Source organism: Phaethon lepturus, unplaced genomic scaffold, assembly GCF_000687285.1.
Source record: "Phaethon lepturus isolate BGI_N335 unplaced genomic scaffold, ASM68728v1 scaffold41465, whole genome shotgun sequence".
NCBI lineage: Eukaryota > Metazoa > Chordata > Aves > Phaethontiformes > Phaethontidae > Phaethon > Phaethon lepturus.
The window spans coordinates 328-12,311 of record NW_010539188.1 but is presented as its reverse complement, the minus strand read 5'-3'; the positions used below and the strand labels follow the sequence as shown (position 1 = coordinate 12,311).

The 11,984-nt window shown below is 37.2% G+C and overlaps 1 protein-coding gene across 1 annotated transcript in view; it reads right to left on the bottom strand.

The window, feature by feature from the left end:
- Positions 1-401: 401 nt before the first annotated feature.
- PARL (presenilin associated, rhomboid-like) overlaps positions 402-11,984 on the bottom strand; it is an 11,839-nt gene continuing 256 nt past the window's right edge. Inside the window, exons 3-9 of the mRNA XM_010287046.1 lie at positions 9,276-9,328; positions 7,245-7,340; positions 6,441-6,590; positions 5,850-5,920; positions 4,393-4,494; positions 2,508-2,605; positions 402-719 (exon numbers count right to left, since the gene is read on the bottom strand). Coding sequence (XP_010285348.1) covers positions 605-719; positions 2,508-2,605; positions 4,393-4,494; positions 5,850-5,920; positions 6,441-6,590; positions 7,245-7,340; positions 9,276-9,328 — 685 coding nt within the window. The 3' untranslated portion in view covers positions 402-604. The remainder of the gene's footprint in view (positions 720-2,507; positions 2,606-4,392; positions 4,495-5,849; positions 5,921-6,440; positions 6,591-7,244; positions 7,341-9,275; positions 9,329-11,984) is intronic.

Genomic DNA, 11,984 nt, shown 5'->3' with positions numbered 1-11,984 from the left:
AGCCACAGTTGACAAATAAAGCTGGACCATTAACCAGTATGTAAGCTTTGGCAAACAATCTAGTATTGCTTCATGTATTTCAAGTTTAAGATTGAAAGAGACCATTGGCTTATTTGATCCAATATTTTCAACAATAGAGACCACTGAACTTCATCACATTAGCCTTATGTTGAGTCCAAGTCCTAAAGCGTGCCTTCTAGGAAAGCACCTAGTGTTGTTTGGCAGACGTTAGGGGATGCATGATCCATTAACTCCCTCAGTTTTAAAAATGTTTATCTTAAGTATTAACCAGTTGTACCCCATTTTGAAGTTGTTTTTAGACAGAGCTTTTAGTCGCTTTATTGGAAAGCCTTTTTTTATTCCACCTTTAAAAAAAAATATAATGCAGATTGTTACCTCAGAGCAACAGGATAAAAACCTTTATTGTTCCACCTTTCTCAGAGTTCATTTTCTATTGATATGCGTTTTTGTAACTAGTTTACATTAGAAACCTCAGCTTCTTCGAGGCTTAATGTGGAGTAGCAAAAAACCCCTTCAAAACCAATTCAATCCCATGTCTTCAAGTAATATACCCCTTGGGCACAAGGAATCTCTGGGATTAGAATCAGTTAGATCTTCCACCTCCTTTTCCCGTGTTCTTTGTCCTCATTTCATGCCAAGCTTTCACCAGTGGTTCTCTGTTCTTCCATATGAGCTCATGGCCGTAGGTCACATACCACCTGAGGAAGAAAAGAGTAGTTAAAAACCAACTGCAACTTCCCTCTATATCTGAGGAACAGGCTGAGCACTGATCAAGTAACTCAAATGCTTAGTATAGGAGACAGAATAAACTGACACAGATCAACATTCTTGGAAAGTGGCAGTGGCAGGTAAGCCACTTGTTTTTAACTCCTAATAGACAACCTCCTAGTGTTCTTGCTTGTCTGAGAATGAATGGTTTTCAAGCCTTTAATTTCATGCTGTCATGATTTTTACTTAAAAGAGAAGCAAAAAACTATTTCCATTTAAGAGACTGTTAAAACACTATTGTTGCTTGTGCTAATCCTTACTGACAACACCAAGTGAAAGTATTTTTCTCATCTGTAAATACAACTGCCCCCAATGAACAGCCACATTGCATTCAAAGTGAATCTTCTTCTATAAACATCTAAATGAAGATTTAATCTATCAAAGTGTTCTAGCTTAATTTATATTCATAGAGAACAATATATGCTGATACACGAATATCAACATAAGTGATTAAGCAAGGGAAGTTATGGTGGAGAGGTGGGAGGGGAAGCAACTGCATGAAATTAGGCTGAGTCATGAATAACAAAAGCACTGTTATGAGCTATCAGCCAGTGCTAGGTAAATTGGCCATTCCACTAAATCATATAGCCTCTTTCTCAAGCAGACAATTGTCTGTGAGGCAATGTATAGAAAATACTTTGTCCATTCAACATAGGGCCTCTATTTAGGACATGTTTTAGGATGAAGTGACCAAAATGATCACAGGGTAAAACATATAGGTAGAACATATGTAGGTGAGGAAGGAAAGACACTTGTCAGCTCAAGACAATTTTTACTGCAACTGCTATCCTGATTTAATAATATATGAATCTGTCTTATAATTAACAAACTGATATAGATACATCATGGCAGAAAGTAGTTATGAATTAGCAAGACTACATCAAAGGCATTTGTGATGCCAGAGAAAGGGAGAAAAGGAGACTGTGCAGCACAGAACTTACTGACACGAAAACCAAGAAATAGCAAAGGCAAACCAGTTCATAGACCAAAATAAGTGTCCTCCACCTGTTCTTTGTCTGGTTTGGTTAAATGTCAGGTAGGCTTTTAAAATGCCTACATAAAATGTTTAAAAATGCTCTTGGCAGTAAGTGCAAATTGAGACAACACTGCAATTGGGTAAAGGGAAAAAACCTCATTAGGTAATGTAGTTCAAACATGGAACAATGCAGAACTGTTTCCTACAAACTGGTTTCTAGTAGTTCTTCCCAATTAGGAAGGCTCCACACAAAGACAACGGAGCAACACTGAGAAACAGCAGTAGAGGCTGCTCAAAGGGATTTGGTCTGAGCTTATACTACTGCTGTAGCTCTCTCCAAATTGGTGATTAGAGGAAAAACACTGAGACAAAGGAATTTTCTTAGCTGTTTAATTCTAAAGTGATTTTAATTTGTCCATGCAGTGTTTTGTGAGAAGCTTTTCTGCCTTCTGACTCTCTTCAATGTGCTGGGGAGGGCAGCACAGAGAAAGCCAGCCCAGGTTATGATGACAGGACAATTCAGTCCAGACAGTTCAGCTCAATTTCTTTCAGTTCTAAGCATCTGTTAACAGTATTTTCCACACAATTTTATACCATAAGGTAACAGTGAGTTGTCTTCAAGGCTACTTAAGACAACTTTCCAAAAAATCCCCATGCTCCAGAGATAAGAGGAAGTAAAGAAGAAAAAATATAGGATGAATTTAAACATGAAACAAACATAAGTTACTAAACACAGACTTACATTCCAAAGAGAGCTCCCCCAAGGTGTGCAGCATGGTCAAAAAGTCTCCATCCTAGAGTAAGCCCTGCAGTGTCAAATGCAATTATGGCTTTTAAAGCCTGGGAACAGAACATAAAATGGACAGGATCAGTCACAGCATAGAACAGCCACTGATAATAAAGTTTCATGTTCTGGTACAGAGCAAAAATTTGGTATAAAAAAAATAATCTCATAAACTTTACATCAAAGCTATCATTGTAAAAAAAGTTTTAAAACAACAGACTTGGTCCTTAGCTGCACTGTGCTATCAAAATACAGATATGAGCAGCTACAGAGTAATGCAGGGTAGGAATGTGTCCTTTTCAAATACTTTGTCTCTTCCAATCTTAATTTCTAAAGCTACGCATACATTCCAAATACAGGTCAGAAAAAAGAGGCAGTTACTTGAAAGAGTACACACTATAAAGACACCAAAAAATGTGGAATTGCAACATTCTCATTCACTAATCCTGACATAGTTTAGATTTAGGTGCATCTGTCTTCTCAGACATAGCTCTCTAGTGGATGGAACACGAGGGGCAGCATCCCTGTCACTTGATGTAAACTGAGCATTACACTCTCCTAAATGACACATCTGTTGGGAGGTAGAAAATCTGGATGATAGCAAACAACTCCACAGCCAGAAACAGTATGAGCAACAGTATACCGTCCTCAGGAGCTACAAACCACCCTAACTGTAAATATGCAAAATTGTAATAAATACCTCATTCCAAAAAGACTAACAGATTTAATGTTAGGATGAAATGTTACTTTTAAGTAGGATTTCCTTCCTTAAGCATGTGCGTTAGAATAGCAGCTATATTGCTACATTGGCCTGTTTTTTTAAGAAGCAGATTACACTATATGTAAGGAGTATGTAAAGCTTAGAAATACAATTACATACTAGAGGTTCCTACTTGGGGCTAAAATTATTCCAATGTTGCTCTTGTTTTACTGTTGCAATGAGTACTTCCTCATGGCAGTACTTTCTGTGTCTCTGCCAAGATTTCTACCCTGGCCATCTTTTTTAGGAGAGGTGCAGTTAAAGGGTAGCATACTGAAAAAACCCATGTCCACTCAAGCAGAAGTGCAAGAAAAACATGAAGGCTACATCTAAGAACAGTTGTTCAAATCTGCAAGCTTCACTTACAAAAAATACTGAATCTCACGATCCTGAAATGACAAAGCTTAACTGCTTTAAGTAGTAGACCAAAGATGATTAACTTAAAGCAAGTCAAGATATATGAGAAGCTTTTCTTAAATAGTGGAAGTGCTTAAAAGCATTTAATGAAACAAAAAAAGAGTCCTACTGTTACACATGAGGAAAAGCCTCAGTAGTTTATTTCTAATCCTAACAGTATTCTTAAAAGTAGTGGAAAGTAGTAACCAAATGAGGAGGCAGGTACTCCTCCAGGGCTGGAATGTTACTTCCCTTGAGAAGTGAAATTCTGTTTTTTTCCCCATTTTGATACTCTTTTTGAAGAAAAAATTATCAGTATTATATTAGCCTGTAATAAGTGCTGCTGTAAAAAATATCACCCATCAGGTATAACAGCATGTGTATGCATGTTTTCTCAGACAGGTGAACCTAAGTCCCTCCCAACTTCTTTTACCTCTTGGTATCAGATCTGAAACAGACCCGCAGTGGATGGAATTTAAGATATTTCTAAATTTACTACACACTCGTGTAATGACCATGCTAGGCTGCAACAGTTCAGAACCAGTTTCGAGGACTTCCATGACCTTTGATTCTTTCAAAAGAATTGTAACAGCTTAGAAACAAATGAAGAGGACACATGCTCACATGCTGGAGAGGTATGAGGAAAATGTTTTGAGTGGGATGTCTTTGAAGTTCAAAGGCACTTACGTTTCCGGCTGTAAATGTGAACATTGGAAGAAATATGATGGCTAGTTTTGCTTCTGGCATCTTTGTACATACAGCTGCAAGGACAGTCATTATAGCTCCTGACTGTAAATACATGAAAATATGTGAAAGTAAGATGAGATGTTACTTAAGGGAAAATTTATTTTTCTGCATGTGATCCCGTTTTCCTTTTTGGCTTTCACTTTCAAATGCAGCTCTGTGATAGACCTCAAAGTACAAAGCACCACAGCAAAGTTCAGAATAAAAATAAAACAAGACATAATTTAATTTCAGTATCTGAAGTTATAAATACGGCAAAAAATCCCTCAGGTGCTCCTATATAATTAAGAAATAATCCCCCTGATTTTTACGATAACAATTTCCATTAATGTGCTTTTTTCCCCAGTAAGCCCTAGAATTCTAACATATATTAATCAAACACAGATATCTTAGATGAAAGGAATCATTCTGAAGCTTGTACCAAAAGAAGCAAAATAACAGATGGACAGGGACAAGAAATCTTTTGTCAATGAAACAAGCAATTCCCTGGTCTGTACTAAATTGACCATGGGCTTTTGTATCCATGAAATATCTCAATGGAAAGGCTGTGAATACAGTAAAGTAATGGCAGTTACTTTACATAATAGAAAAAAAGTGTGGCAATTTCAGTAAGTTCAGATCAATAACACTAATGGAAAGTAACTTGCTCCAGATGTTGTTTATTCATAAGATAAAGGGACAATAGACAGCACTACCAAAAATTCTAACTTCAGGACAGCTCAACAGACTTTTTTCATTCCAATTGAAAAACAAGCATCTGACATTTGGCTTTTATCAAAATTATTTAGTAAAGTTAAGAAGCCTTTAAAACTTGGCAAATGGCTAGATTCACCTCAAGCTTATAGCACGTTAAGTGTTTTAAAATGTTCTTCTACTAAAAATACTTCTAAAGAACAGACAACCACAATACCTCCTCAGCCTGCTTCGTATCTTTCATACTGTGAGACTTTTGGCAAGCGCTACCCTTTCTGCACAGCGTTCCCTGCAGCATCCCCTAGCATCTCATGACGATTCTGATTGTCCGATTACATTATCTCTTTCTGAAGTATTCTATTTTCAATTAGAGAAGACTGTGATACACAATTATGCAATAACATTTATGAAGTAAGTTATAGAACTGAACTATCTGCTCAGTGACAAGAGGTCCTGCTGATAAGTACTCATTTACAAGCCATTAGCATTAAGTGGCATTAGTTCTGGGCTGCCACTGCAAGACAATTAACATATTTAAAGAATAGGCAACACAGGAATCGCTGCCTGGTTACTTGGTTTTGGTAAACCTTCCTAGTTTCCACTATCCCAAGTATACTCCTGGCTTTTAAGGAGGTTAAAGAATCCAGCAGGCTTTGAAAATGGCTTCAGAGATCATTATAAGGTCTCACATATTCCAAGATACTTACAGCTCCAAGGGATGGCTCAAACCTTCCAGTGGCCATTTTAGCAACATAACTGACAAAAGTGGAGATAACCCCTAGAAAGTAAAAATGGCTATTGGAAACAATGCCAGCAATGCATATAAATGTGAGAAAGTACAACAACAATATTATGTGAACACCTTCCTAGAGAAGCTAGCATAGGTGCTGTGGTTTTTTTTGTTTTTGTCTGTTTGCTTGTTTTGGTTTCTCTGTGTGGGTTTGGTTGTTTGGTTTTTTGGGGGGGGGGGGGGGGAGAGGTGTTTTTTTAATTTTACTTCACTGTCATCTTTTCCCACAAAACTCCTCAGAGTCTGTATTAAGACCTGTTTTATTTTGGTAGCTAAGCATGAATTAAAACTAAATGCTTGTATTGTCACGACATTTTGACACCCAATAGCCCAAGCCCATCAAAATTCTGTATGACAGCGAATAAGTACTGCAGTTAGTATAGAGCAATGTGTGGGACTGAACAATGACTATCTGTCATCATACTTCTATTAACGATGCACACGCTTTACTTGCATGAATACATATTTATATTTTTTAAGTGTAGTAAATATATATATTTAACATTACCAGCAGAAAGATACACTGCAATGAACTGCTCACATCCCAGAAGAGAGACAATGCTGCTGGAAAAACTCCATAAAACATACATATTTGCTGCCATGTGGAATAGAGAGAAGTGACTAAATGTAGATAGCAGCATGGGAGAACACAGGGCTCCTACAAAAGAGAAAAAACAATTAATGGATAAAAAAAAGTTAGTGTTTTAATTTGCTTCAACTTACATGTCATGCAGACTAGAAATTTATCAAGACATACTATAGGCTAATTATGCTCGGAATTCTCAAATACAAGCTATGTAGTAAACCCAGAAATGTAACCAATTTCAAATTCCATACAGTACCTTTTGAAAGGTAGAACATATACCCCAGAGATACGGAAGCTGTAAAAATAGCTACTTTAGAAAGTCTTAATTACCTACTGGGGAATGTTTCATAAAAACCATTCATCTTATGACATGACTCCTATGCTTTGGAAAGGAAAAAAGTTATTTATATGTGTGTATTGTGAAAGATTTTTAATATATTAGCATCTATAGAAAATCATTTTGCTACAGAGATGGACTCATAAAGAAAAACTAGTTTTGTTTTCAAAAAAGCACCAGTGTTTTGTTTGTTTTAGAAAAAAACAGATCCATTACTTCTACCTTTTTTCACCTCAAACTATCTCCTGCCTAGGCAGTAATGGGCATGACTGAGATAGCTTATTTGTAGCTCCATCACCCACAAGCAAGAATCCCAAGCTTCTGCAGTATGATCAGAGGTTCTATTACATCCCAATGTAGAAAAGTCACCCAAATTACTATTCACTTACTGGAGGATGGATCTGAGGTGAAATATGTAAACATAATCCGTCGCATGCCAGGCAGCCTCCATAAACAGAATACAAAGACATTTGCAGCTATAATACCTATTAAGGGGGGAAAAAAAATTGTATAAAAGCAAATTATGAATGTAACACACCATAATGCTTACTGTAAACAAGCATTAAAAAGTAAGCTTACAAAGTTCATACTTCTTCGCTATTCCATTAAAAGCAGTATCTACTTCTTCATACAGTTTAGAAAAAGCAAAGAAAAATACTAGAAGCTATATTTATATAGAGGAAGTCTGTCAGAAATACGACATTTAATTGCAACTGTTTTAACATACAGTACAATGAATTCAACAGTCCAGAAAATTTGTACTGAAGCTATTCAAACTTCTATGCCACTGTATAACCAATGAAATGAGCCAGCTTAAGAGGTCCCATTTCTTGCCTCTCTAGCTGCGCACTCCTAAATGCCACAGTTGCGTTTAGCTGTGCATGGAGAGGAGAAACTAGGGGAACCATACAAACACGCAGTACACATCCTGGCCTTTTTTTCCAGGAGCTTTGGTTTTGAGGGAACTGTAAAGGTACTGCTTAGACATCAATCATAAAAAGCTGAGTTGGCATTGCAACAGTATAGTCACCTTTGGGAGACAGCAAATGCGCAGCTTTTTACTTTACAGATGTTTATTGCAATCTTACTTAGAAGGCAAATTACTAGAAACATAATGATGCAAATTTATTGTTTCTTGTTTAAACTACCTTCTCTATTTCTATCGAAGCATTTAGGTATTTAAAATGTTTTGTAATAACTAGAAACATTAAAGGGGAAAATAATAATGTTTGCTTTACATAATGGTAAATGTCACATAATTACTCTCTAGTAGAAGTTTGCAACAAAATGTAAGAACTGGGAAAAACTGATATATAAATCCTAGGATCAGAATTTCAATAGATCTCTTCTTTTGACACTCCACCCTATTCCGCCATGCTCTTTTATCAGAGGAAATATTTTCCCTGCATGCTAAACCAGTTACAGAACTGTCAACAATTTCAGTACAGTAAGCCCAACCTTGTTATGGCAATCAACAGTGACTATCCAAATGGCTCAGGGTCTACCAACCAGAATTTGTATTGCTCAATAGATTAACTAGATGTTGAGGGATGCTCTAGAGACTACAGAATATGAATCTTCACATACCTCCTCCCCAATACAATATTTGTATCTGTATCATGAGCTGGCTTGCATGTTGAAGAGTAATTCAAAGCATTGTACAAGACTTATTGAGTGGCCTGAGATTATTTTTGCCCCAAACATTCAGTACTTGTATAGTCTGTTCTTATACTGGGAGTCAACACTTCAAAGAGTTAGTAAGTTGGTTGAAATTTTTTTTCTAAATGTTTCTGTAGAAAAGTAAATGACATAGAAATAGCATTTAAGTAACCTTATGCTAACAACCTGCTAATAGAGATTTAGTAAATACTTAATGTTGAGTATATAACAGTGGCTATGGCTCAGCTATTTTATTTGGATTTGAATCAAGTTCTCATCAATTTCTCTCCACACGTTACATTTATCTTGGGGATTTCAAGTGATGTTAGGCTAACCAAGCAAAACTATATCATAACCAAAGGAAAGCTTACATGATAATTTTTTGCCATTTTACATACATCATGTTGCAAAAAAAAAGCTACTATTAGGGAATTTTATTTCCATATACCAGCGGAATATATACACCTACTCCTTCTAAAAGCATTTGCTGTTTTTCATGGTTCCTGAGAAAAATGTTGCTGGGAGAGGATTCTAATCCTCCATACTCTCTCACACAGATGCATAGGAATTTTTTGAATGCATACTAAGAAGTTTGTGAGAAGGAAGCGTAGCGGAAATGGTGTACGTGCAGGTGTAAGTTTACACATACTTTGTGCCCAACAACCTAAACGTGGTATGAAAGCCATCTGTTTTAACATACTGTACCTGTTTGCCATATTTGTCTTCCCGTGAATGTCTAATACTTGTAAGCTAACACAAACCTGTCACAGTCCGCTGACCCTCAGTCAGGTTATTCCACCAGCTGTTAACCTGAAACAGAATTGTTTACATCAGTGCCCCCATAGAGTATTTGCAACTTCAAAGACAGTCATGTAAGGTTCTACCTTTTTAAGAACAGAAAGCATTTGCTTGAAATCTGTTAAGTAAATTGGTTTTGTACCTTTTTTTATTTCTGACTGGTTTAGCTTTTCAAGTTGGCGTTTCCTTGCTCAAGAATAGTTATCTACTCTCCTTTTCATAAAATATCACAACGTAGATGAAGAGCTTCTTCCAAAAGAATGGGGTTATAACCTTTTACACAAATCCATGGGTTTACCTCTGCTTGTACTAAACAAGGATCTAGCCCATAATGCTTACTTTAGCAGATTAGCCGAAGTTAGCACAAACCCTGCCTCGACTAAGCCTCACCCTAATGCTGTCTAACATCACACCACCCACCTTTGAGAGATTCCACTTTTGTGCCAGGGTCACTTTTGCAGAGGTGGTGCACAAGATATGGAATCCATTCCCCTTTGTGTCCAGCTCACCCAGCCCTCCTCCAAGCTTAAAACCCCTGAAAAAGTTTGAGCGCAGTCAGCCCACAGACAAATTCCACCCCCCTTCCCTTCCTCGGCTTTCAGAATCATTTTGGACAATTATTTTATAGCTCAATGACTTTCCAACCATACTGATGGGGACAATGTCATTAAAAATGATCTGCAGGTTGGAGGTGGAGGGAAACAATGCTGTATGAAACAAACCAGTATTTGATATTAAAGTAACAACTTTATTGCATTTTTTTGTTTAATTCTCTGGCACAGGATACACATACTGGTATTTCCTACAAAGTCTTCCAGTATAAAAACACTTGAACAAATGTGATTTTTCTACAAGAAGCGAAGATGCCCTCAGAAGCTGTTGGGGGATTCTGAACTTTTAAAAATAGAACTTACCAGTTGAAGATGGGGATTGGGAGTTTAAGCCTATTAATAACAGGGCATTTTTTTTTATTTTTTAGCTAGCTAATCATCAGACCTTCTCCTTCAGATTTTGATGGAAAACAAAAGCATAAAACCAAAATTATTTAAAATATTGAGTGGTAATCATAATCTTACCTGCAGTTCATATACACCAAGCAAGAAAGCATGCTGTACTGGGCCTGGCTAGGACAGAGTTAATTTGCTTTATAGCACCTCATACATGGTGCTGTGTTTTAGATTTTTGACTAAAACAGTACTGATAACACACTAATGTTCTAGCTTTTGCCAAACAGTGTTTGCACAGTATCAAGACCTTGCTCATTTCTCACTCTGCCCCTGCAGACTGGGAGGGGACTGAGCCATGCAGATGACCCAGACTAACCAAAGAGATATTCCCTACCACATAATGCCAGGCACAGCAATAAAAGGGAAAAGAAGGGACTTTAGGAGGTTTAGCCTTATTTTGCTCATGAACAGGCTGGGCATTAGTCTACCCACAGGAGATAGTGAGTGATTGCCTTTGCATCACTCGTTTTGTTTTCTTCTCTCTTCTCCCACTTATCCTTCACTTACTAATCAATCTTTGGGTTCTTGTTGTATCTTTACCCCCAGGTTTTCTTGCTTTTCTTCTTCCTTTCCTCTTCCCCTATCCAGCTGGGGGTTTGTGGGAGAAGTGAGCGAGCAGCTGCGTGGTGCTTAGCTGCCCACCACGGTTAACCCACAACACAACACACACCCATTTCAAAACTACCACAGCGTGCACAATACATATTACAAAAACAGCTTCTCTGTGTCCTACCCAGGACCCCATGCTTCCTCAGCTCCACATTCAGCCCTACTTCCCTTCAACAAGCAGATCTGAAAGAATAATCAAGCCTGGTCTATCACAAGCCACAGTAGTAACCTTGAAACAAATGTAAAACATAAATGCGTGTTTAGTTTCAAATACACTTAATTGAAAACTAAGTGACTGAGAATTTCAGGATGTCAAAATTTCTGACAAGTCTTGCGGTATTTACGTTGTTCTTACAGCCGAAAGTCTTTGATGGAAATGTCAGCTCTCATAAAGAAAAAAAGCCCTTTAAGCCCTCATATTTGTGAAGTAAAGATTGAAAATAGGAAATGCATTTCAGAATTTTGTGCTTAAGGTTCAGAATTTAAGCTAGCTGTATCCTCTTTGGAAGTTCATGTTGACTTTTGAGAACATAGCAAGAATGGAATTTTTTTATAGTGAAAAAGTAAAAGGTACCTACTTTTTCTAGGTAACTACTACTGACCTGTCTTCCCTGTATTTCAGGGTGAAGATGGTAGTGATATTGAGTGTTACAGTTTTCTAGAACGAATTCTATCAGTTTTTTCTTTGGAAGTTCATGTTGACTTTTGAGAACACCTAGACATAGCAAGAATGGAATTTTTTTATAGTGAAAAAGTAAAAGGTACCTACTTTTTCTAGGTAACTACTACTGACCTGTCTTCCCTGTATTTCAGGGTGAAGATGGTAGTGATATTGAGTGTTACAGTTTTCTAGAACGAATTCTATCAGTTTTTCTTGTAAGGAAATAGATCTACTGTAATTTGCTGAGAACCTATTATTTCTCCAAGTTAAAAATCAGTATAAACAGGACAAGCATCCTTGTACAAATGGTGCACCACATGAAAGACACAGTCGTGTTTTACGCTTCTGCAGGGACCCACCCGTGTGTGAACAGGCCGGGCCTGGCTCCGTGTACC